The sequence below is a fragment of the Pleurodeles waltl genome, chromosome 9 (genome assembly GCF_031143425.1).
Source record: "Pleurodeles waltl isolate 20211129_DDA chromosome 9, aPleWal1.hap1.20221129, whole genome shotgun sequence".
Lineage (NCBI taxonomy): Eukaryota > Metazoa > Chordata > Amphibia > Caudata > Salamandridae > Pleurodeles > Pleurodeles waltl.
The window spans coordinates 964,347,020-964,368,794 of record NC_090448.1 but is presented as its reverse complement, the minus strand read 5'-3'; the positions used below and the strand labels follow the sequence as shown (position 1 = coordinate 964,368,794).

The window sequence follows — 21,775 nt, the reverse complement described above, 5'->3', positions numbered from 1 at the left end:
GAAATATCATCTCTCTTTCACCTTAAGCTCTGCCTGGGCACCCAGCAGCTGCAGCCTGACAGCTAGTGCTGAAAATAACTGTAGAGGCAATGCTAAAGGTGGACTGGAGCTCTATTTGTGTGGCAGTGCATTTCATGGTGGCATTGTTGGGACGAGTACTGAAATGTGTTAGTCTGACCCTTGATACAAGAGACTTGACAGGGCTACAACACAAGTGGCTTACCTTCTTGCAAGTAGAGCCCAGGATGCTCTGCCGCTCCATGTTTGTTCTGCTCGTCTGCCTCAGCTGTCAACATAATTTTCTGTCCAAGGCAGCCAAGGTCCAAAATCATACTTCCTCTGGGACTATGCCTGGACAGTCCTGGAGAGTCTACTATCTCTTGGAGAGTTCACCATGTACACCAGTGAAGGCAATTTTTTAGCATTTCAGGACCCAAATTATGAAGCTTGTCTCCATAAGTGAGTGTGACTTATTCCAGACTGTTAGTTAGTAAGTCACCTAAGTCATGATTATTGTATACATACTCAATGAAAATTCTGTGTTACTTGGATCCCTAATGTTTGCTCCTTTTAAATTTAGAACCATTGCAAAAATGCCAGGAAACCCTTGCTTGTATCAGCACAAGCAACATTTTCCCATACTGTCACGATTCCATGTAATTCACACCTTCTTTTATTTGTCACAGACAGGTGATAACTACTAATTTTGTAAAACGATTTGTTAGCCATCAATAATCTGTAGACTTTCAAGCTTAGTTATGAAAAGTATTGTTGGAAATATGGTTACTGGTTAAGGTGGGTCAAACCCTACTCAAGCAGCAACCACAATATCTGTCAGGGTAATATGCAAGAAAACCCGAAATCAACCTGTGATTAACCTTCTGGTAGCTTGGCACAAAAGCAGCCAGGCTTAACTTAAAGGTAATGTGTAAAGTATTTATGTAGCTCTTCAAACAGTAATTAAATTAAGTAAAAACGCAACACAAAAAAATCCACATAAGTTCATAAAAATTCACTAAAATGTAAAAAAGTAGTTGAGTCCAAAAGGACAACAATTCAATTCAATAGAAAAAACATATGCAACTTTAAAGATTTAAGTGAAAATAATGCCTAGAAGCTCAAAGTGCCAGCTGTGGTTATCTGGTCGCCCCGGACCGAGACAAAGTCACATGTTCAGGGCAACTACGATGGAGCGCGGGCAGGATACAGTGAACATGTAAGGACTGCTGCACAAGAGTACCTTAGATCCTGGTGGTGAAGCTTGTGAGATACAGTGTAGAGGATTTGACGTGCAACATCAGTTTTAGGAGCTACCAGGCTGTGATGCAAGGTCCTGCATCTTTGTCGAGGATGCCATCAACAAGGGGCCTGCGATGTGAAGTCCTGTGTTGAAGGTACGTCACGCTCCCATGGTTCTGAAGAAGTTGCAGGGCTTGCAATGCGAACTCCTGTATCATCAATGGGGATGCTGTCAATGAGAGGTTTGAGATGGAAAGGCCTGCATCAAGGATGTGTTGCCAGTGGTAGTTCCAGGGAGACTGTGGCTGTGATGCGAGGTCCTGCATTAGGGATGAGTCATGCAGCAGTGGTTCTGAAGCAGAACTGCAAAAAGATGCTTCTTGCTGTGTCAGTTCTGCTCACAGAACCACAGCTGGGCTGGCAGAGCACCTTCAGGTCCACTTCCAAAGGTCCAGGACTGTGGTGGCAGCACTTGGGGCACAAGACTCACAGCAAACAGAGTCTAGGTGCTGGATTCAAGAGGATTGGAGGCTGTTCTGTCCCTGAGGCTTCTGATCAGGAGGCCAACCAACTGGCTCTTAGAGTCACTTTGAGGGTCCTGGCTTCAACGTGCAGGTCCAGCCCTTCACTCAGGTGGTAGAGCCACAGGCTGCATAGCGGCAGCGCAAGAGTAGTAGACCTTCTGGCAGTGCGGCAGAGCAAAGCTTCTGAGTGTTCCACAGGTTCAGAGGTGTACTGAAGAGTCGGATCTAAGGGTCCAATATTTATACCTGGTACCAGCTTTGAAGTAGGAGAAGGTTCTGGAGGTTTCCATCCCCAGAGGTGTCTGGAATTTCTTGCCTTCCTGCTCTGGCCTCAGTTTGTCTGGGGTCAGAAAAGACCAGTGCAAACCCTTTGTAAGAGTGCTCATGCGAAGCCTTTGTGATGTGCAAGGACAGTAGTTGACAGTTCTTACCCTGCACCAAGTCAGAGATGCCCCATCCTGCTACCAATTATTCCCCTTTGTCTTACTGTCTGGGAGCAATACACAAAGACCAACTGCCAGCTACACTTGGTCATTTGACCTATGGTGCAGGCTGCAGACGACAAATGGTTGGGACACGAAAACCTCAACTTTTAAAAATAATTCTGACTTAACATCAGGCTTTACTAGAAAAGAGGGCTTTAAAGTACAATTCTCTAGACACCAAACTCTAAATTCCTATCTGCTCCTGATTGAAAGTTACCACTTATTAAATGTAATAAGGGAACCCAATGTTACCCTATGGTAGAGGGAGGCCTCACAGTAATGTAAAACAAATTCAAAAGTTTTTAACTACTAGGACATGCAAAACTTAAAAGTACATGGCCAACTTTTTATATACACTGCACCCTGCCCTGTGGGCTGTGTAGGGCCTACCTTATGGGGGACTTACATATATTAAAAAGCAGATTTTAGGCCTGGCAAAAGGTGTATATTGCTAGGTTGAAATGACAGCTGAAAACTGCACACGCAGGTTGCAGTGGCAGGCCTGAGACACATTTAAAAGGGCTACTTAAGTTGGTGGCACAGTAAGTACAGCACGTTTACTAGTAGCATTCAATTTAAAGGACCTTAAGTACATGTAGTACCACTTTACTAGGGACTGTGTAAGCCATGGTTACAACGTTTAAAGGAGAGATCACAAACACTTTAGCTCTGGTTATCAACGGTAAAATGCACAGAGTCCTAAAAGCAAACAAAAACAGTTTTAGAAAACAGGAGAGTAAAGGCAAAAAGTTTGGGGATGATCCAGCAGAAAAGGTCAAATCCAACAGGTATGCTGATGGACTCTTGCCTGCAAAATATAACTGGAGTAATGTTCTCCTTTGTTTGATTCCCCACACTTCCATTAAGTGGCTTTTACCACCCTTATAGAATAGCTTGCCAGATATTGTACTTCTACAATATTTTACTTTTTGTCAAACATCTTTGATAACTTATGAAGGGAATAAAAGGACGATTCTTCCATTATTTCGTTTGGTGAGCCATTGGGTTGATTCGCTTAAATAATTTGTACAAGAATGCCTTAATGTTATCAGCTACTAAATCTTTTATTCATTGATCCTTGATGTTATTGAGGCTTGTTGAGATAGTCACTAAACCAAGGTATACCATTTGGATATTTCTTTACTTGTAGAATCTTTTTTTTTTAAACAGCTGCTGAAAATTTCTAAAAAAATATTAGGTTGAACTAAATTGAGTGATTTAGATATAGAGAGATGTCTGAGACAGAGCTGATGAAAAACAATATAAGCAAAACTGGTGAGTACTAGGTAGTGCTGGTAAAGGAAGAAAGTTGATAGAAACTTGAAATGCATGCCAAATCTGGCAGAGCATCTGGATCATCTTGAGTGTCATCTTTAAAAAAAATGATGGTGCCTTAAACGCATGCTAAACTTGGGTGGGAACCTGCACCAGTTTTATCTTTTTTTATTCTATTTATTTATTGTGATTATCAAAAGTAAACAGTAATTACAATAGGCAATCAAATCAGCATTTCAGGTTACACCGCCTGAGAGAAACAGCTTAATACTGACCACAATATGCATGAGAGAACCTTTTGCTCCACATTGAGGTGTTAAATATAAATTGACAAATGCCGTAAAGATTACCGATACTGAAGGAAGGAATAAAAGAGAAAAAAAGAAAAAATGGAAAAGAGAACAAAAAACAAAAACGAAAAACTGTAAAGGATCAGAGAGAAGCTGCTCAGTGGGAACCCGGCGTGAGCGCCGCGGGTGCCGGCTGGGGGGACAGGGGGCGATCGGCAGGGGGGCGAGACAGGCGCACTGCGGAGCGCGACACCCAGGCAGGGGCGGACGCAGAGGGGGAGGGGAACACCCCTACATCTCGTTTTGCATTAGTTTTGCACCCCTGGTCGGTGTCGTGTATGCTGCCTTCTAGTAGTTCCTTGTGCTAATTTAGTGGTTCTGGTATCGCTAGGGGATAGTGAGTTCATCAAGCTAGTTAGGCGTTATGCTTAGAGTTCATGGGGTCCTGGTGTCGTCTCTTTCCTTCAGCTTATTTATGAAGGAGTCCCAGATGTCCATTCCCTTGACTACCACTCCAGTGTCGCGCAGTGTGTGTAGTACTAGTGCTTCCGCTGTAGCCCAGTGTAACAAATCAGTGGCCCATCTGTGTGTGTTCGGAACACTGGGATATTTCCATTGTGTCGCAATGAGCCATTTAAATATGATGAACGCGAGGTCTGTACATCTGTGTTTCTGTTTATCTTTGCTATGATTTTGGCGTATCCCTAGTGGGCAAGACTCGGGGGTAGGAACAAGGGGTATCCCAACGAATGCAGCAGTCTGTTTTGTAATGACGTGCCATTCACGGAGCAGCGGTGGGCAGTCCCAGGTCATGTGATAGAAATCTGCGTCTGAGTGGCCACATCTCGGGCAATCAGAGTTAGCTTGCGGGTACATTCGTTTTATCCGAGCGGGGGTCAGATACGTCTGGTGTAAGTAATTAAGTTGGGTATATCTGAAGCGGGCATTGCGCGATATCTCCTGTGTGGTCGCAAGGGCCGCGGACCATGTTTGTGCTGTGAAAGGTGTATGTAGAGCCGACTCCCATCTAGTCTTGGCTTGTATTTATGCTTCTTCTGGGCAATTTTGTAGTGTATTGTATAGCCAGGAGATATCTGCTTGTTTGCCGGCGCCTGATAGCAGTTCATGTAGGATAGGCGATGTTTGTGGTTCATTGTTGCCAGTCCCCCATGTGTTGCGTATTAGACATTGTAGTGCCCCATGTGTTATGAACTCCCCTGGCCCAAGTTTGTACGCGTCCGTTAGGGCTTCGTATGATAATAGTCGGCCCGTAGCGAACAGTTCCCCTATTGTCTGTATTCCTTTGGCGGTCCAAGATGTGAGACCCTGACGGCACTTTAATGTGTCCACTCCTGGCATAGCTAATAATGGGATCTTAGGCGAATAAGGCGATATACGGGCACTTAAGGCCACGTAGCGGCGCCAGACGTGAGCGGCCATACTCATCAAAATGTCACAGTGTTGCGAGGGGGCCACGCGTCCTATGAGCCATCTCAGCACGTCAGTGCGTCCTAAGTGTGCCTTTACCATGCGGCTCTCCGGGCTCATAGGGTCCTGCAGCCAAAGCATGATCCAGTGTATTTGTGCTGCTGCATAGTAAAGTTCGAATTGTGGTGTTCCCATTCCACCCTTCTCGAGAGGAAGATACATTTTAGTCAAGGCCACTCGTCGGCGTCCACCGCCCCATATCAATTCAGATAGTAATCTGGTCAGCTGTGCGAAGAAGGTTTTTGGGAGCACTAGTGGTAGGGCAGCGAAGTAATATAGCAGCCGGTGGAGGATGATCATTTTAGCTATAACTACCCTGCCCATGGGCGAGAGTGGTAACGAGCGCCAGAAGGGCAATGAACCCCTTATTGACCTGATCGCCCAGTCAAGATTTCCTTCCTTAATATCTGATTCGCCATGATTATATATGCACCCCCAGATATTTAAAGGTAGTGCAACTCCACTGCAAGCCATGTACGGGTGGTATATCGCCCTGTGTGACTGGGAGCGGTTGCATAGGGAACAAGCATGATTTAGCCCAGTTCACGCGTAGCCCCGACAGTTATCCGAAAGAGTTCAGCAGGTGTAGTAGGTTTGGGAGGGATTCGGGAGAGTTGCAGAGATATATTAACGCATCGTCTGCATAGAGGGATATGATGCGGTGCGCCGCTCCATCAGGGATACCCCAGCGTGTGGCTTCAGTACGTAGTCTAGCTGCGAGGGGTTCTATTGCTAGGGCAAACAGGAGTGGTGACAAGGGGCAGCCCGAACGGGTGCCTCTTCCAATTGCGAACCCCTCCGAGATAATGGCACCGGTCTTGACACGTGCTTTTGGGTTGGCGTATAATATCGATATCCAGCGCATAAATGCCGCTCCGAATCCTATTGCATTTAGAGTGGCCATCAAATAGGGCCATCCTAGCGTGTCAAACGCTTTTTCGATGTCTAGTGAGACCGCTGTGCGTGATTGATCTGTGCTCGGGGTCTCGGCTATTAAACGCAGGAGGTTTCTGATGTTGTTGAAGGTGCTTCGTCCGGGTATAAAGCCGGACTGGTCCGGGTGTATCAGGGTGGGCATTAGCGGGAGAAGGCGATTTGCCATCACCTTCCCCAAGAGCTTGCAATTCGTGTTCAATAACGATAAGGGACGGTAGGAGCGGACATCTAAGGGATCCCGACCCCTCTTGTGAAGGACTACGATTATTGCCTTGCGCTGTGAGTCAGAGAGGGTTCCCAGGTCATATGCCACTTGTAACATTGTCAGATATGGTGTAATCGTCTGTGTCAAGAAAGTCTGATAGTACTCGATTGGTAGTCCGTCTCCCCCTGGGGCCTTGTTATGAGCTAGCTGTTTCAATGCTTGTAAAATCTCGTCCCTTTCTATGGGTTTGTCCAGGTCCCGTTGTTGTTCCATCGTCAGGCGAGTCAATGGGGACATCCGGAGGAAGTCACCCAACTGTGTTGGGGCGGGAGGGGTCCAGCCTCGTACAAGGTGCTGTAATATTGTCTGAAAGCGTTGTTGATTTCTGATTGCGTATTTACTATAGCGCCCGTAGCTAGACGGATAGCGCTGATAGGAGTGTGTCGTTGCTCGCCTTTCGTTAACCAAGCCAGCATTCTACTGGATCGGTCGCCCTCGGATTGGAGTCGTGCTGTGTAATGGCGGTAATCAAACTTTCTTAGGCGGGCTTCGGTATCGCCCCATCGTTTTTTGAGAGCTATCATATCTGTGCGAGCGTCAGCGTTCGGGGCGGTTTCGCACTCCGCGTCTCGTAGTTTCCTCTCAATGTCGCGTAGTTCTAGGGTTAATGTACGCCAGACACCCCCCGCCATTGATATGCACATCCCCCTCATCACTACCTTGTGCCCGTCCCATTTGACCGCTCGCGTGGTGGCCGTCTTGTTATTTATTATGAAATAAGACACTATGGTGTCAGCGAGCTTTTTGCGGAAGGATGGTCCTGTAGTAAGGTAGGTTGCAGGCGCCATGAGGGAATGCGTGTATGTTGTCTACCCCATCTCATTGTGGCGATGAGGGGGCAGTGGTCCGATAAGGTTTTGGCCTTGTAGGAGGCATTGTGTATTGAGTGTGTAATCGTGTCCGAGCAGAGGAGCAAGTCGATGCGTGTGTGTAGTTGATGTACCGGAGAATAGAAGGAGTATTCCCTGCTTATGGGGTGAAGGTCTCTCCATATATCGCGCAATCCCCACCCTGATATCCAGGACCGCAGTATCCGCGACAATCTCGCACTATGGGCACCATCTAGTGGGGGGTGCGATCTATCTAAGGACGTGTCCGATACACTGTTAAAATCACCGCCCCAAATGATGGGAATTGATGGGTCATGGGATATATGTGCAGATGTGGTCCGGAGGAATTCTCCTTGTCCCACGTTCGGGCCATATAAACCAGCTAGAGCTAGCTGTATGCCGTCCAGTTCGCCCATTAAATAAACATATCTGCCTTCTGCGTCTATGTGTGTGCTTTGGACCGAGTAAGGGACTCTGTGGGCGATCCAGATTAGTACCCCTTTCGCATTGTTGATGTTTTGGTGCTGTGTGTGGAGCCCGACCACCTCTTGCTGATGTTGCCCAATTCTTGTGCTGTCGTGTGAGTCTCTTGGAGTATGGCTATGTGTATATTGTGGCGTTTGAGGTAAGCATGTACCCTATGAGACTTAACGGTATTAGCCAATCCTCTAACATTCCACGTCATTATGTTATAGGACGCCATTCTGTTTTGAAGTTGTGGTGCGACGTGGCCCGCCCCGCGCCCCACACCCCCCTCCCCAACCCCCCACCCACCCCACGAGCATGAAGAATTTGGTGCATTTTGTGGCAAACAAACACAGGGTTTAGAAAATTGTCAAATCACAATTCATAATTAGCTAGAACATAAATTATCTGAGGGGAGCTAAAATGTTCTGTCTGGAATCACTCAGTCAGTTCTCTGGACCCCTTGAGACTTAAGCTGTAATAAATGACTTACACCCAAGGTAGATACAAGGTATACTTAAACAAAATAAAAACACGTGGCATAGCCACCATCTTTGTACATTATCTATATGGAATCTGTAGGCAAGTGATCTTATTGCTTTAAAAGGTAGAACAGCAGTTCACTCTTGCTAGCAGCTGTGGATTTTTCAGATATGTGATATGGTTAGCACTACGGATCATTATTGTGTTACGAGAGCCAGAGAATGTGTGTGTGTGTTTGTGTGTGTGAGTGTATCTATGTATGTGACCATTAGTTTGCTTTTGCGTAGGTCTGTAGAATTTACTCCTGCTCCTAAACAAACTCACAGGCGTGGCCAAGAGGAGCCAATGCTTAGATCATGGCAGTATCCAGATGTCTTGGATGCAGACCATATCCAGGGATCCCTGTTAGAAGCCAAGAGTGCCTGCCAAAATGCCAACCTTATGCTGTTGATCCCCACCGTATGCTAGGGGTGGCCACCAGGTGTTGTTTGATATGTCACCTTAATTGATGTATTTCCAACAGAAGCTGCTGTCTACTATGGGATTACCCTCTGTTCCTCAGACCCTGGGCTATGAATCACATAAAGTAGTTTTGTCTGATTCATTTAATAGGAATTAAATTATTTAAAACACATAGTAGAGAAAAGGCAGGTGATAAGTTATGAAAACATTGCAGCAATCGTTTATAATGACTTTGGCTGATGTGCTCCATGATAAGTGCAACAGTGCTTGTGCAGTGCAAAAGTGATGCATAAAACATAAATCAGAATTTCCAGCAGAAGCCATAGAAGTCCAAGAGAAGCCTGAGTGTGTTACATATACCATAGGTGGAATTCAAATGCTAAAGGTGTGCATTTTAAAGCCAGAGGCCTAGAGTAACCACCATGTAGCAGGGGTGTTCACTTTATGCTAAGGATGTCCATAAGAAGCCAGGAGTGGCCAGATTAAGCTTTGGATGGTAAATGAATGAATGAATGAATGAATGCTGTTTGCTTACATATAGCGCACAGCTACTCAAACAGGAAGGTCTTCAGTTCTTTCCTAAATTTCACAATAGAGTTAATCGATCTAATATGAGCAGGAACCTGGTTCAACACCTTGGCAGCCGAAACTGTGAAATAAGAACCGCCATAGTGCTGTCTTTTAAAGTGAGGGATCACCAGGAAACCAGCAGAACTGGAACAAAATGGTGCAGTATTCATCATCCTCTCTATCAGATAATTTGGCCCCGCTTATAGAGACCTTGATGAGCCAATGTTAATGTCTTAAAAATAATGCGTTTCTCCATGGACAGCCATTGTAGTTTTTCTTGAAAAGCAAATACCCTTTCACACTTAAGAATTTTAAGCAATATTCTGCATAACTTGTAGTCAGTTCATCAGGTAATCTGGCAAACCCAAATACAGGGCATTGGCATAGTCCAGTCTAGAGAGAATCAATAATCTCACTACTGTTACCTGGGCTGCATGTGGGAGATGATGTAAGAATTTTTTCAACGTCTGCAGAATCCAGCAGAGAGCCTTTACTACAGCTGTTACAAGAGCCCCAAATGAGAGCTAGGTGTCAAATTGACCCCTACATTTCTGGCCACCACCATGGGAGGGGGTGGAGGTGAAGCCATCTTTGGCCATGGCCCCCCCATCCAGGTGACAGATCACGACCAAATAGTAGAATGTGTGTCTTATCTGGATTGCTATGTAGTTTATTAGCTTTCAGCCAATTCAACACCGCCACCATACAGCCTGCAAAAACTTCTTTCACCACAGCAGTCACCATCATACATGAGCAGAAGTTGGGTGTCATCCACATACGAGATGACTCTAACATTAAAAGATTCCACAAACGCTGCCAAAGACGCTATTTAAATATTAAAAAGAATGGGGCTAAGGGAGGAACCCTGCAGCACTCCCCAACTCAGACCCTTAGCCTCAGATGTGAATGGCTTCACCCAAACAACCTGCTCTTGTTGGGCCAAAAAAGAGCTCAGCCAGCCAAGAGTCATGTCAGTGACACCCAAGTGCTCAAGCCTGTGCAGCAAGGTGTTATGATCAACCGTGTTGAATGCTGCTGATAGGTCTAATAGGACCAGGGCAAAATTAAGGGCTAAGTCCTGACTGAATCTGATGGACTCAGAGATCTCAAGTAAAGCTTCCTCGATGCTGTGTCGGGCTCTAAACCCCGATTGCGAGAGGTGAAGAAGGTTGGTCTCATCCAAGAAAGTGGTAAGTTGTTCGTTCACCAATCTTTCCAAGACCTTAGCTGACACTAGCAATAAGGAGACAGGTCTAAAATTAGACAAGAAGTCAGGGTCGGCATTGACATCTTTGGGGAGAGGAATGACATCAGCTCGTTTCCATTCCTTCTGGAGTATTCCTTCCTGAAGAGAGTCGTCAAACACCTGTTGGTAAACTAAGCCAATAATATCTGCTACTGGTTTCAGTATGTGATGGGGAATGGGGTCAGAAGGTGCTCCAGATTTACAGAAAAGGCAGAAACCACCTCAGCCGCGGGAGGAACCAAAAATGTAGACAATAAACAACCACAAGGACGCAATTCCTTTCAAGTCCATTTCCAAAATTCAGAATAATATTGAGACCTAGAGATTTTCGCCTGAACTTTGAGGATCTTATCTTCGAAACAATCACTGAGGCGGGCACAGAGTGCCTGACTAGGCTCTAATGGCTGACAGGACGCTTTCAGATCCGTAAATCTTGTCACATTTTTAAAAATCTCCCTGCTGTCATTATCAGCTTCCTCGAAACATGAGTGTAGAATGTGTCCCAGGCTTTCTTAATATTTTTATGGTAAATACATAATACCCTTTTATAAATTGCTTTATCTGCCTGTGCCAGATTCTTTCCAGCTTCTTACAAACAGCTCATTCCCGAGCTAACTCTGCTAAAAACCAGCGGGCAGAGCAGGTTTTAGCAGGTTTCTTAGTTCTTCTTATAGGGGCTACTAGAACGGCTGCTTTCTCAAGCCACCTCTTGGTAGCCAAATCCTTCTCCATAGCTGAGCCTGATAATTCTGGTTTTAATTCCAACAGCGCCTTCCCGAGGTCCACTGGCGCTACCTTGCCCGAAGCCCTGTCCTCACTCATAGTGATAGGTGGACACAGTTCCTTAGCTTGAACACACTTCCATGAAAAAGGCAGTATGTAATGATAAGACCAAGGCACTGGGAATGGGATCTCCCTAGTCAGGGGAATATTTGATAAAATCCCATCAATAGCATGACCAGCTTTATGTGTGGGACCACGGGTGCCACGTGCTATATTCAATAAAGCTATGGTTTCCATAAAGCATGTAACCTAAGAGTCCACAAGCTTATCTAGGTCAATATTAAAATCACCAAGCAGTGTGAAATTGGCATAGGAAACACATTTAGGCACCAAAGCTTGGTCCATGGAGGTTACAAACACTCCCGGATGCCCTGGGGAGGCCCATGAAAAAGGAACACTGTCCACTAATCAAGATATTGAAGCCCAGAGCTTCTGCCCCCCTGCAACCCATCAAGCTCAAAACTATTACACCTAAATGTCTTCTTAAAAATAATGCCAACTCCTCTGCCTTTTTTATCCTACCAAAATGAACACATGTATATGTCTTTGGAAGGGCAAAGTGCAATTCAGGATATGATGCCTCAGTCAGCCATGTTTCCATCAGAAAGAGCAAATCAATGCTCTCATCCTTTAGCAGATCAAAAATATCAAGAGTGTGTTTCTGCAGTGAGCAAACGTTTATCAAAATCGCCTTCAGGTCCCTCAACTGCTCAATCATGCCATGTTTCCTAGAAACAGGTGGGCATAGAGAAAGGGAGCTAGGACCCATCTCATCCATAATAAAAGGATGTTGGGTATGTTATTATTTGCTGTGGTGATACTCATATGCCAGGAATGCATGCGAGAAGGCAAGGAGGCCCACCATATAACAATGATCCACAACAGGTGCTATTGGATGTAACAGGATGGCAGACATGAACACCAAGGAGCATATTTACAAAATAATGACACAGCCCAGCTTTGCAAGCCATCTTGCAGCACCGAGCTGAGCCATTAGAAAAGTGCAGGAATGAGTGGTATTTACAGCAATACAAAGCATCCCTGTACTTTCCTCATGGCTGGCGCACAATTGGCTGCCTAGCGCCAATGCAGTCACCCTTGCTCCATGTTGCACAGGTGGCTGCATTGCAGGGGTGATTGTTTATGTGCAACAAGGGACATCTTCCTGCACATGAACAATCATCAATGGCATTTTCATCCTTTTATGTGTGCTGCAGAATGCAGCACACATATAAAGAGGAAAAAACGAGAAGTAAAGATATTTCTTCTTGTTGCACCACTTTTACACCACCCCTAGGGTGGGGTAGGAATCTGAAGCATTCCCAGACTAGAAAATCAGGGAATGCATCAGATTCCATGGGTGTTGCATGGGAACACCCACACCCACAGCAACACCCATGGAGCGCCCCTTTTATGCAGAGTAATGCGGGAAAGGGGCTATATTTACAAGGCCATGAAAAGCCACACAAGGTTGCTTTGCGTGGCTTTGTAAATATGGCCTGGCACACTGCCCCACTGGAGCATCAAAAAAGTGACGCTGCTGTGGCGCTAGGGGCTTGTAAACATGCCCCCAAATTTCAGAGATGTCTTCTTACATTGCACATCAGGGCATCGCCACTCCATCACTTTCCTGACAAGCCTCATATTTCTTCTCTCATTGGCTGAACCTATCTCAGATTCAGCCAATAAGGAGACGAGGAGAGAAGGATCTGTGTCTCTGTGGAGGCCTCTTGGCAGTGCCCTAGGTACGTTCAAAGCTGTTAGGTTGCCTTATCGTAGCAGTTCCTGACACCCCCAGATAAAAATTCAAAAGACAAACGCACACAAAAACACACGCAATTGGAAGAGTCATATGCTCACATGCAGTTGTTTTAGGTGTGTCTGCCTGTGTGTGTATGTGCTTGTGAGCGAATGTGTGTATGATTCTCTCCATCATTCCGTCTGATAGTTTGAGCTGCACGGATGAAGTAGATACGATCTGATATTTGACTATTACTCCTCCAGTGGGGCTTCACGCCATGAACATGCTCCATTTACTTTGGGGAAGATTACATCATACAACTTAGCTCTTGTGGGTACGGATGTCGTTGGGAAGATCTTCCAAAATGTTTGCCATAGCTCTCTTTTGCCTTATCTGAGATAACCTGCAGCTCGTGACTCACCCCTCTGCTTCTGTTTCCTGCTTTAGAGATGGGACTTGTGGGCTGTTTGCCCTGCATAGAGTCCTCTTGGCTGCATTGTTCTAGTGGGCTGGCTGTACTATGGGCAAGAGGCAGAGATGAGGTGAGGGTGGGTGTTGAAAGGGTTTCCATGAGCCTGGTCCAGATAAAGATATGCAGCAGGCATCTCATTGGTCCAGCTCACTTTAGATAGTGGCTGCAGTGACATTGTCTTTGTTCTTCACTCTGCTCTCACAATTTGAAATCCGCCATGCAAAGTGTGCAATTTGTGCTAATATTGCTTGCAGATTTCTCATGTGCGGTAGCTTCACATGGTTGTTAATACCTCACTGCAATACAATTCATATCTTGTCATGGCTCTCTCAGGGCTCAGAAAGCATCCTGCCGGTTACTGTAGGTAACGTGGGTTTAATGCATGTGGAAAATGTGGTAACAAGAGTGTCTTTTTGATGTTTCCTTGCATGTATGTTTGGCCGGCCATCTCGGGCCGGCTAAACACACATACGCACTGTGCTGTCTCTAGCCCGGCACTGTGTTGCTGGGCTGCAGAGAGCTGGCACAGGCTCTCAGTCTGCCAATCCTAATGCTGCTCTGAGCAGCGTCAGGATTGGCCGCAGGCAGGCTGGGAGCCTGTGTCTCCTGTCAGGAAGAAGGAGCAGCGGCACATTGATGAAGAGAGGCAGGTACGTTTTTTTTTTCTTAATTTAATGTTTATTCCCCCTCCCGCGTGCCCACCCATTCACCGTGCAGCGAGCAGCAACTGTTGTGTACATACGTATGTTGTTCTGTACTAGTAACATAAGATTTCCGATAGACAACAACGCCTTTTTGTTGGCAAGACCTAAAATGATGCCTTAAAACACTATATGAAATGTATTTTTGCGAATAAAAAAGAAGAGAAATATATTTACATTTGCCAAACAAAGATCTGAAAATGAGGATGGGCTTACTGAAAAGGAATTGCTGCACACTTACATGGAGGGCTCCAGTCACATTCCATCCTTTACCCTATAAACACATAAAATAAAAGAGGATGTTATGTTTTTTTGTCCTCTTCTCTTTTTACAGGTTTCCACCCATTTAAAAAAAGAAAAGAGCTGCATAACAGAGGATTTCTAAAATGTTCCAGGTTCTTTCCAATTCCAGCAAAGATACCTTGACTTTGCACGTTTCTAAGCCTCCCGGAAGGTGATCAATAAATAAAAAGAGAAAAATCTTCTAACAGGGCAGAAGGGGCATGAGTTTAGTTCTAAAACATGAAAGGTTATCCTGCATCTGTTTTTAACCCTCCACCTGCTCCTCGTAGCCACCTTACCAAGCTGTGAACTCGCAGCTAGAATCTGAGGAACTACAGCTGTTTCATGAAACCCTTTGCTCGTCATACAATAAAAACTTTAAAAAGAGCGAAAATATGTATAGTAAATGAGTTTAAATGCGTACCTAAATTGACTTTAGCACTGCACACAGGAAGTGAAAGGTGTGTACATTACCATGAAACAGAAAGGAAAGATTTTTAAATGGTTCACAACAGAGAAGTAACTGACAGCAACATAGCTCTCAAGTTGGCCCATGCCAGACTTAAGAGGCCTGTCCTATCCATGTTTTTTACTTTGCATTCTGGTACATGCAGTCTTTCATTTATAATTGGAAAAAAATCTTCAAAGTACCCGAATAAAAATTGGAGAAGTAATCGTCATGGCATGGGTTGACCCAAGAGCTCTGCAACAAACAAACGCTGTCTGCTTAGTGTGATCCGAAGACGCCCCCAGGCAGGAGTTGCTTATCCAGTTTCAATGTGTTCTTTGCATTCTGGGACTTGTAGTCTTAAGGCTATTGTTAAAAGTACCAGACTGCACATAGTAAATCCAGGCTGCCATAGGGCAACTTGAGAGCTTTGTACTTAGAATTTAGAATTCAAACCCACTTTCCACCATGAAAGTGCGACCTAACCTATAAACAGCTCCCTGTTGAGGTGCCCTTAACCCCACATCAAAAAGCCTGTACTACTTATCGAAAATAAAACCTAAGGACCTTATTAAGAATCACCAGTCTTTATCCAAGGGGTCACCTCCTCCACGACGCCACCGTGTACTGCGATTATAACCTCAGAAAGGCGGAATTACTGGGGGAATGGAGTATACAAGAACAGATTTTCAGGTAATTCCTTGAGTCCCTGAGACTTCCTGTCTTTTCAGCTTTCAAAAGGCTGGGGGAAATTCACTGGATTCAGAATTTCCCGCGGAGACTGCAATTGTGAAGGGGCCAGTATCTTCCATTATCCGCACATGAGTGTTACAAGTGCACTAGCAATGAGGGCCTCACAGCACTGCCCTGAAACTTTAACCAACCTTCAGGTCGAATCATAACAAAGAAAGTAATGTATTTATCACCCGCTCAAAACAATGACAGAGAAGCAGCTGTCGGGAGAAGAAGAGGACCATTATGCTCTCGCCCCGGGCCACGCAGGAGCAATGTCTCTGCGCTCTAGCTTGAAGGGCTAGGATTTCTAGTGTTTACCTTATAAATCCAGAGTTTTACGTTTGGCTCGCACACATAACTTTCCCCTGGTTCTTGTTCCCCTCTAAGACATTTTCTTGCTTTCATAGCCCGCCGTCCTTTAAGCCGATGCCAGGCTGGAAAGGTTTCTCTATATGTTTTCAGAGAAGTGTTAACATCAACCTTTCCTTCTGGCATTAACTAGTCCATTCAAAGTCATGTCCCATTGAGGGATGAAGGCACACATTCTGCCTTTGTCTGCATGTATTTACAGCGGTTTCGGATTTGATGCAAAGATCATCATAGGCAAGACTGACGTAAGACTCCTGGTTGCTGTCAAAGAATAGAGGTCTCCGGGGCAAAATGGTCCTATGCCCCCTGGGTGTGGCCTTAAAGTAGGGAGGCCCTAGGTAAGATTGACACATGGACCCTGGGTGGTGTTGAAGAGCATGGCTCTACTGTGCAAGTCTGGCTTGTGGTCCCTGGGTTCTGTAAAAAAGTAATGGGCCACTAAGCAAGATTGGCATATGGCCCCTGGGTCATGTGTAAAAGGAGAGTGGCTCTAGGGAAGACTGACATGTGGCAATTGGGTGCTGTTGAAGAACAGGTCCTTACTGTGCAAGACTGGCATATGGCCCCGGTGTGCTGTAAAAAGTTAATGGTCCTCTCCTCTAAGCAAGGATGTCTTATGGCCCCTCGGTGCTTTCACAAAAAGCCATAGGAAAAAGGACAAGGAGAAAATTCGTCCTGCTTGACTGGAATACCCTCAAGGAGATTTTTTGAATTATAGTCTGGTGTTTTGTGAATCACATTCTCTTGTCCTTGCAATTCACAGGCTTTGGAACCGAAAAGGACAATGCTTTTATTAGTTCCAACTCTTGGAATGATGTCTGGTATCCTTTATGAACACTGAAAATTGTAATAAGCTGTATACAAAATCTAGGTATCACCAACCATCATCCCAGCATAGAAGGACCTTTATTATAGCACCAGGCACTCTAGTCTTGCTGCGTTTGCTACTGTTCCATTAGAGAGGGGTGTCACTGTGTACAATTTCAGGTTGTGAGCCCCTTTCACCATATCTGTTTCTTAATGTGTCTTGAAGTGTTGTAATATAGCACTATAGCACTTCAATCACTAGTGACCCTTCTTCATCTAACTTTCCTGAGTTGTGACAGCTACTTCTGCTTCAGTGGCCGACCCAGCCCTAAAACATTTTGTGCTATATTGCAGTACTTCAACCCACTTCTGAGCAGTGCACCATTCATGATACTGAAAAGGGTAGAGGTGTTGTGTGGCCTCATTATTAAGGAGGCACAAGGCACCACAAGCTTTTGTCATTTGCCTCAGATACTTACTCCCCTGATCTGGTTTCATAATATGGGACTGCCTCTGTTCGAAATGTGACCTTTCTGAAGGGTCACCCCAGTTTTTTTGCCTTTTGCTGATCTATATTTTTTCTGGCTATACAACTCTGTGTACATTACCCCTGCTAACCATTGGTAGAATGCTTGTAGTCCTTCTTTCGACTTTATCAAGTTGGTATGCACCTGATTGGCATATTTACCTTACCTATAAGAAACTACTGTATGGTACCAAGGTGTACCCAGGGCTTGTAAGTTAAATGCCATGAATGAACTGCGGGATCCCTAGTGCCATCCACTCCAGTGACAATGGAAACATGTCTGCAGGCCTGCAACAAGTAGCCCAGCTGTGCAGGTTTTAACTGCAAATTTGACATGCCAAAATAACCCCTTTTGACAGGCTTAGCCTTTTTTTGTAAATATTTATAGGGAACCCCTAAGTAGACCATATTGCCCATAAGGCAGGGTGTAAGGTATTTGAAAGTAGGACATATAAATGTTTAATGGTAAACATGTCCTTACAATGAAAAAGCCCTAACAGCTATTTTCACTTGGGAGGGTTGGCATTGGGATACAATGTTACAATAAATAAATAATATCTTCACCTAGGAAATACCCACAAATTTAATTTGTGGACTTTTGGAAATATTTACTGCAAGCACAATTCACTGGTGTAGTCAGTTATTGTTAGAAATGATGTCTCTAGTTGGCAGTCAGCTTTCACCCTGTCCAAGTAGGGACCCTGACACTAGTCAGGGTAAGGGAGTCACACACCTAAGATAACCCCTGCTCATCCCCTTGGTAGCTTGGCACAAGCGGTCAGGCTTATTTCAAAGGCAATGTGTAAAGTATTTGTACCCACACATAGTAACACAGTGAAAACTCTACAAATGGACACCACACCACTTTAGAAAAATAGCCAATATTTATCAGAATAAAACAAGACCAAACTGGCAAAAATCCAAAATACACAAAAAAAGATATACATTTTTAAAGTTAAAAGAGTATGAACCCCTTGGAATCAATGGATGCGTTGTTTTTAGCACAAAGTACCAGGTATGAGTAAAATATAAAGCCGCAGGAGGGGTGATGCGTCAGAAAAGCAAGCGATGCATCAATTCCTTACAAGTGAGGCCGAGTGTCAACTCTTTCCCTGCCAGGTAGGCGATGCGTCGATTCTTTCCCCACAGGAAGACGAAGCATCGATTTTCAGCCACATAGGCTCAGTTCTTAGGCTGATGTTGAAGCTTTGACGCCCAAGGATGTGGCGTGGAAAATCCAGACGCAGGACAGCAATGGATTTGTGCTGAAGCAGGTGATGCATCGATTTTGTTGGTGCTGTGTTTATTTTTCAGCTACGGTGCAGGCGCTGTGTCGATTTTTCTGCTGCAACGCCCGCGGTGCGTGGAGTTTTTCTTTGGGTCACCAGTTTCCACTTCCAAGGGTCCGGGGACTAGATTTGGCACCACTTGGCAAGTCAGGACTCAGCAGAAGAGCCCAGGCAATGGCAGATGAAGTCTTTGATGTCTCTGAGAGTTTGCAACAGTAGGCAAGCTCAGTTTAAGCCCTTGGAGAACCTTGGAAAGCAGGATGTAGAAGGCAAAGTCCAGTCGTTTTACCCCCAGGGCAAAAGTAGCAGCGGCAGGCCAGCCCAGTAAAGCAACAGGCAGAGTAACAGGCCCTCCTCAAGCATCCAGCTCTTCTCCCTGGCAGAATCCTCAGTCCAGAAGTGTTCTGAAGTTGTGGGGTCAGCAGTCCAATACTTATACTCATTTCTGCCTTTGAAGAAGGCAAACTTCAAAGGAAAGTCTTTGTAGTGTAGGAGACCCTGCCTCTCCCTGTCCTGGCCCCAGACACACTCCAGGGTGTTGGAGACTGCTTTGTGTAAGGAAAGGCACAGCCCTATTCAAGTGCAAGTGTCAGCTCCTCCCTCCACTTCAGCCCAGGAAGACCCATCAGGGTATGCAGGACACACCACAGCTCCCTTTATGTGACTGTCTAGAGTGAATTCACAACCAGCCCAACTGTCAGTCTGACCCAGAAGTATATTCCACAGCCAGGCAGAGGAACAGAATGGTGAAGCAAGAAAATGCCTACTTTCTATAAGTGGCATTTTCAAACTTACAGTTTAAAAACCAACTTCACCAAAAGATGTATTTTTTAATTGTGAGTTCAGAGACCAAAAACTCCATATCTCTATCTGCTCCGATGGGGAATTACACTTCAAAGATATTTCTAGGCAATCCACATGTTAACCTATGGAAGAGATAGGCCTCGCAATAGTGAAAAAACAAATGTGGCTGCATTTCACTACCAGGACTTGTAAAACACACTAGTACATGTCCGACCTTTTAAATACACTGCACCCTGCCCCTGGGTCTGCTTTGGACTACCTAAGGGTTGGCTTCCATGTAGTAAAAGGGAAGGTTTGGGCCTGACAAGTGTGTGCACTTGCCAGGTTGAAATGGCACTTTAAAACTGCAAATACAGACAATGCAGGAGCAAGTCTGAGACATGTTGAACACCGTCACTCATGTGGGTGGCACAATCAGTGCTGCAGGCTCCCTAGTAACATTTGATTTACAGGCCCTGGACACCTCTCATGCACTTTACTAGGGACCTACTAGTAAATAAAATGTGCCAATCATGGTTAAAAACAATTACCAACCCAGTTTTGAAAGACAACACTTGCCCTTTAGCACTGGTCAGCAGTGGTAAAGTACCCAGAGTCCTAAAGCCAGCATAAACGAAGTTCAGAACAGGATCATAACAGGAGGACAGAAGCCAAAAAGACAGGAAAACTCATGCCAAGAGCTGACAGGTCTAACAGTTTTGTAATAACTATTTTGAAAAGATAACTTTTAAAAAGCTACCTTTGCCCTGCCAGAAGTCACTGAAAGCAGAATCTGCATTTGCTCTCCCTCTTCAGCCCACCAGTGGCTAACATTTCAGTAGGCATGAAGGATATGTAAACTTGCTCCCAGGACAGGGATCAAAGGACTTCATGGTATGGAAGTATTTTTGGGCCCTTGACAGGATGGCCTGTGGGCTTGGTCCAAGGACCTGATTAACTACAAAGGATTGTATCCTGTCACAAGCAGATGCAACTAACACCCATGCCTATATTCTTCTAAACTCCTGCGAGCCAAACTGGTCTCCACAAGAGTTGATTACTTGTTTACATTACAGTGTTAGATCGTGGAGTGTCAAGATCTGCTGGTGTTTTTCATATGACACTTGGGGCGCATTTTCAAGAGGTCTCCTGTGTCACAAGCAAATGCTAGCTGACACTTGGGCTTGGCTCTTATTTTGTCTAGCCCCTAGCCAATCTGGCCCCAATCACTGTGGGCCTCTTTTTGACATTAAAGTGTCACAGCCTGTTTGGCAGGTCAGCTGGATTTACATATAATATTTGGGTCATACTTCAAAGGTAGGAAAGCGAATGCCAAAACAGTTTGTTTATATCCAAAGTCTGGTTACTGTAAACTCAGCTTTGTCCTACCAGACATCTGTCTCTCAGTTTGTTGAGGGTGCAGGGCATTCATAAAACTGGATTTTAATATTAGTTGTGGGAAAGTACTAGGATAGTGCACTTCTCTCACACACACACCCAACCCCCAAAACACAAGTTTAATGTGACCAAAGACTTTGATCATCTGAAAAATGCCCAAAGTGGAAGTGTTAGTCTGGGAACCATTAGCCCATGGGTTAGAGCATCCCCAGGTTTCATTCTCACCCACTAACGTGTTCCAGGCATACATTTGACATCTCCAGGCACCCACTGCAGACTGCTCATAGACATAAGGAAGATCAGAAGAGCACTGAACCTGCTGCCTGCAACCTGGGAAGGGCCCTGTAGGGCTGGATTTATCTCTCTTTCTCTCTCTCTCTCTCTCTCTCTCTCTCTCTCTCTCTCTCTCTCTCTCTCTCTCTCTCTCTTGTACCCAGGGCAGAGAAGTGGACTCCTAAGGTTATATGGCTGGCCTCATATTAAATCTACTGTGACACAGTAAGCTGCCAGAGGCCTTTTCCTGCAACTGCCCAGCTGACCAGTGGCAACTGTATCTGAACTGGACCCATCTGTGGGTCTATGCTGCCCACCCTTTGAGTCTTTAAGTGTCTCCCCTGAGATCTTGGGAGCTTTAGAACTGCACTCTTTTGGTGGATTGGGACGTAAAGCATTAAAGCCAGAGGTAAAAATCATTTGCCCAGGACTAACCTGGTTGGTGTATCCAGTTCACACTCCATTGTGGTCAGCATCAAATTGCACCCAGGCCATGTTCTACCATTGACTATCATTGGCACTTTTTGCTTCTTGGTAATATTTGTACTTAAAACTTTTGAAATTTATATCTCTGGTTCATGTTATTAGATTTTTGTTATTTTGGTATCAA

General features: G+C 45.1%; 1 protein-coding gene across 2 annotated transcripts in view; it reads left to right on the top strand.

The window, feature by feature from the left end:
* TSHR (thyroid stimulating hormone receptor) overlaps positions 1 to 21,775 on the top strand; it is a 658,981-nt gene that overhangs the window by 314,693 nt on the left and 322,513 nt on the right. Inside the window, exon 1 of one of the 2 annotated variants that reach the window (XM_069208363.1) lies at positions 14,143 to 14,204. The exons of the other annotated variant lie outside the window; for it this stretch is intronic. Within the exon in view, the coding sequence (XP_069064464.1) occupies positions 14,191 to 14,204 (14 nt within the window). The 5' untranslated portion in view covers positions 14,143 to 14,190. Of the gene's footprint in view, positions 1 to 14,142; positions 14,205 to 21,775 lie in introns of those variants that run through there. 2 annotated transcript variants of the gene reach the window in all.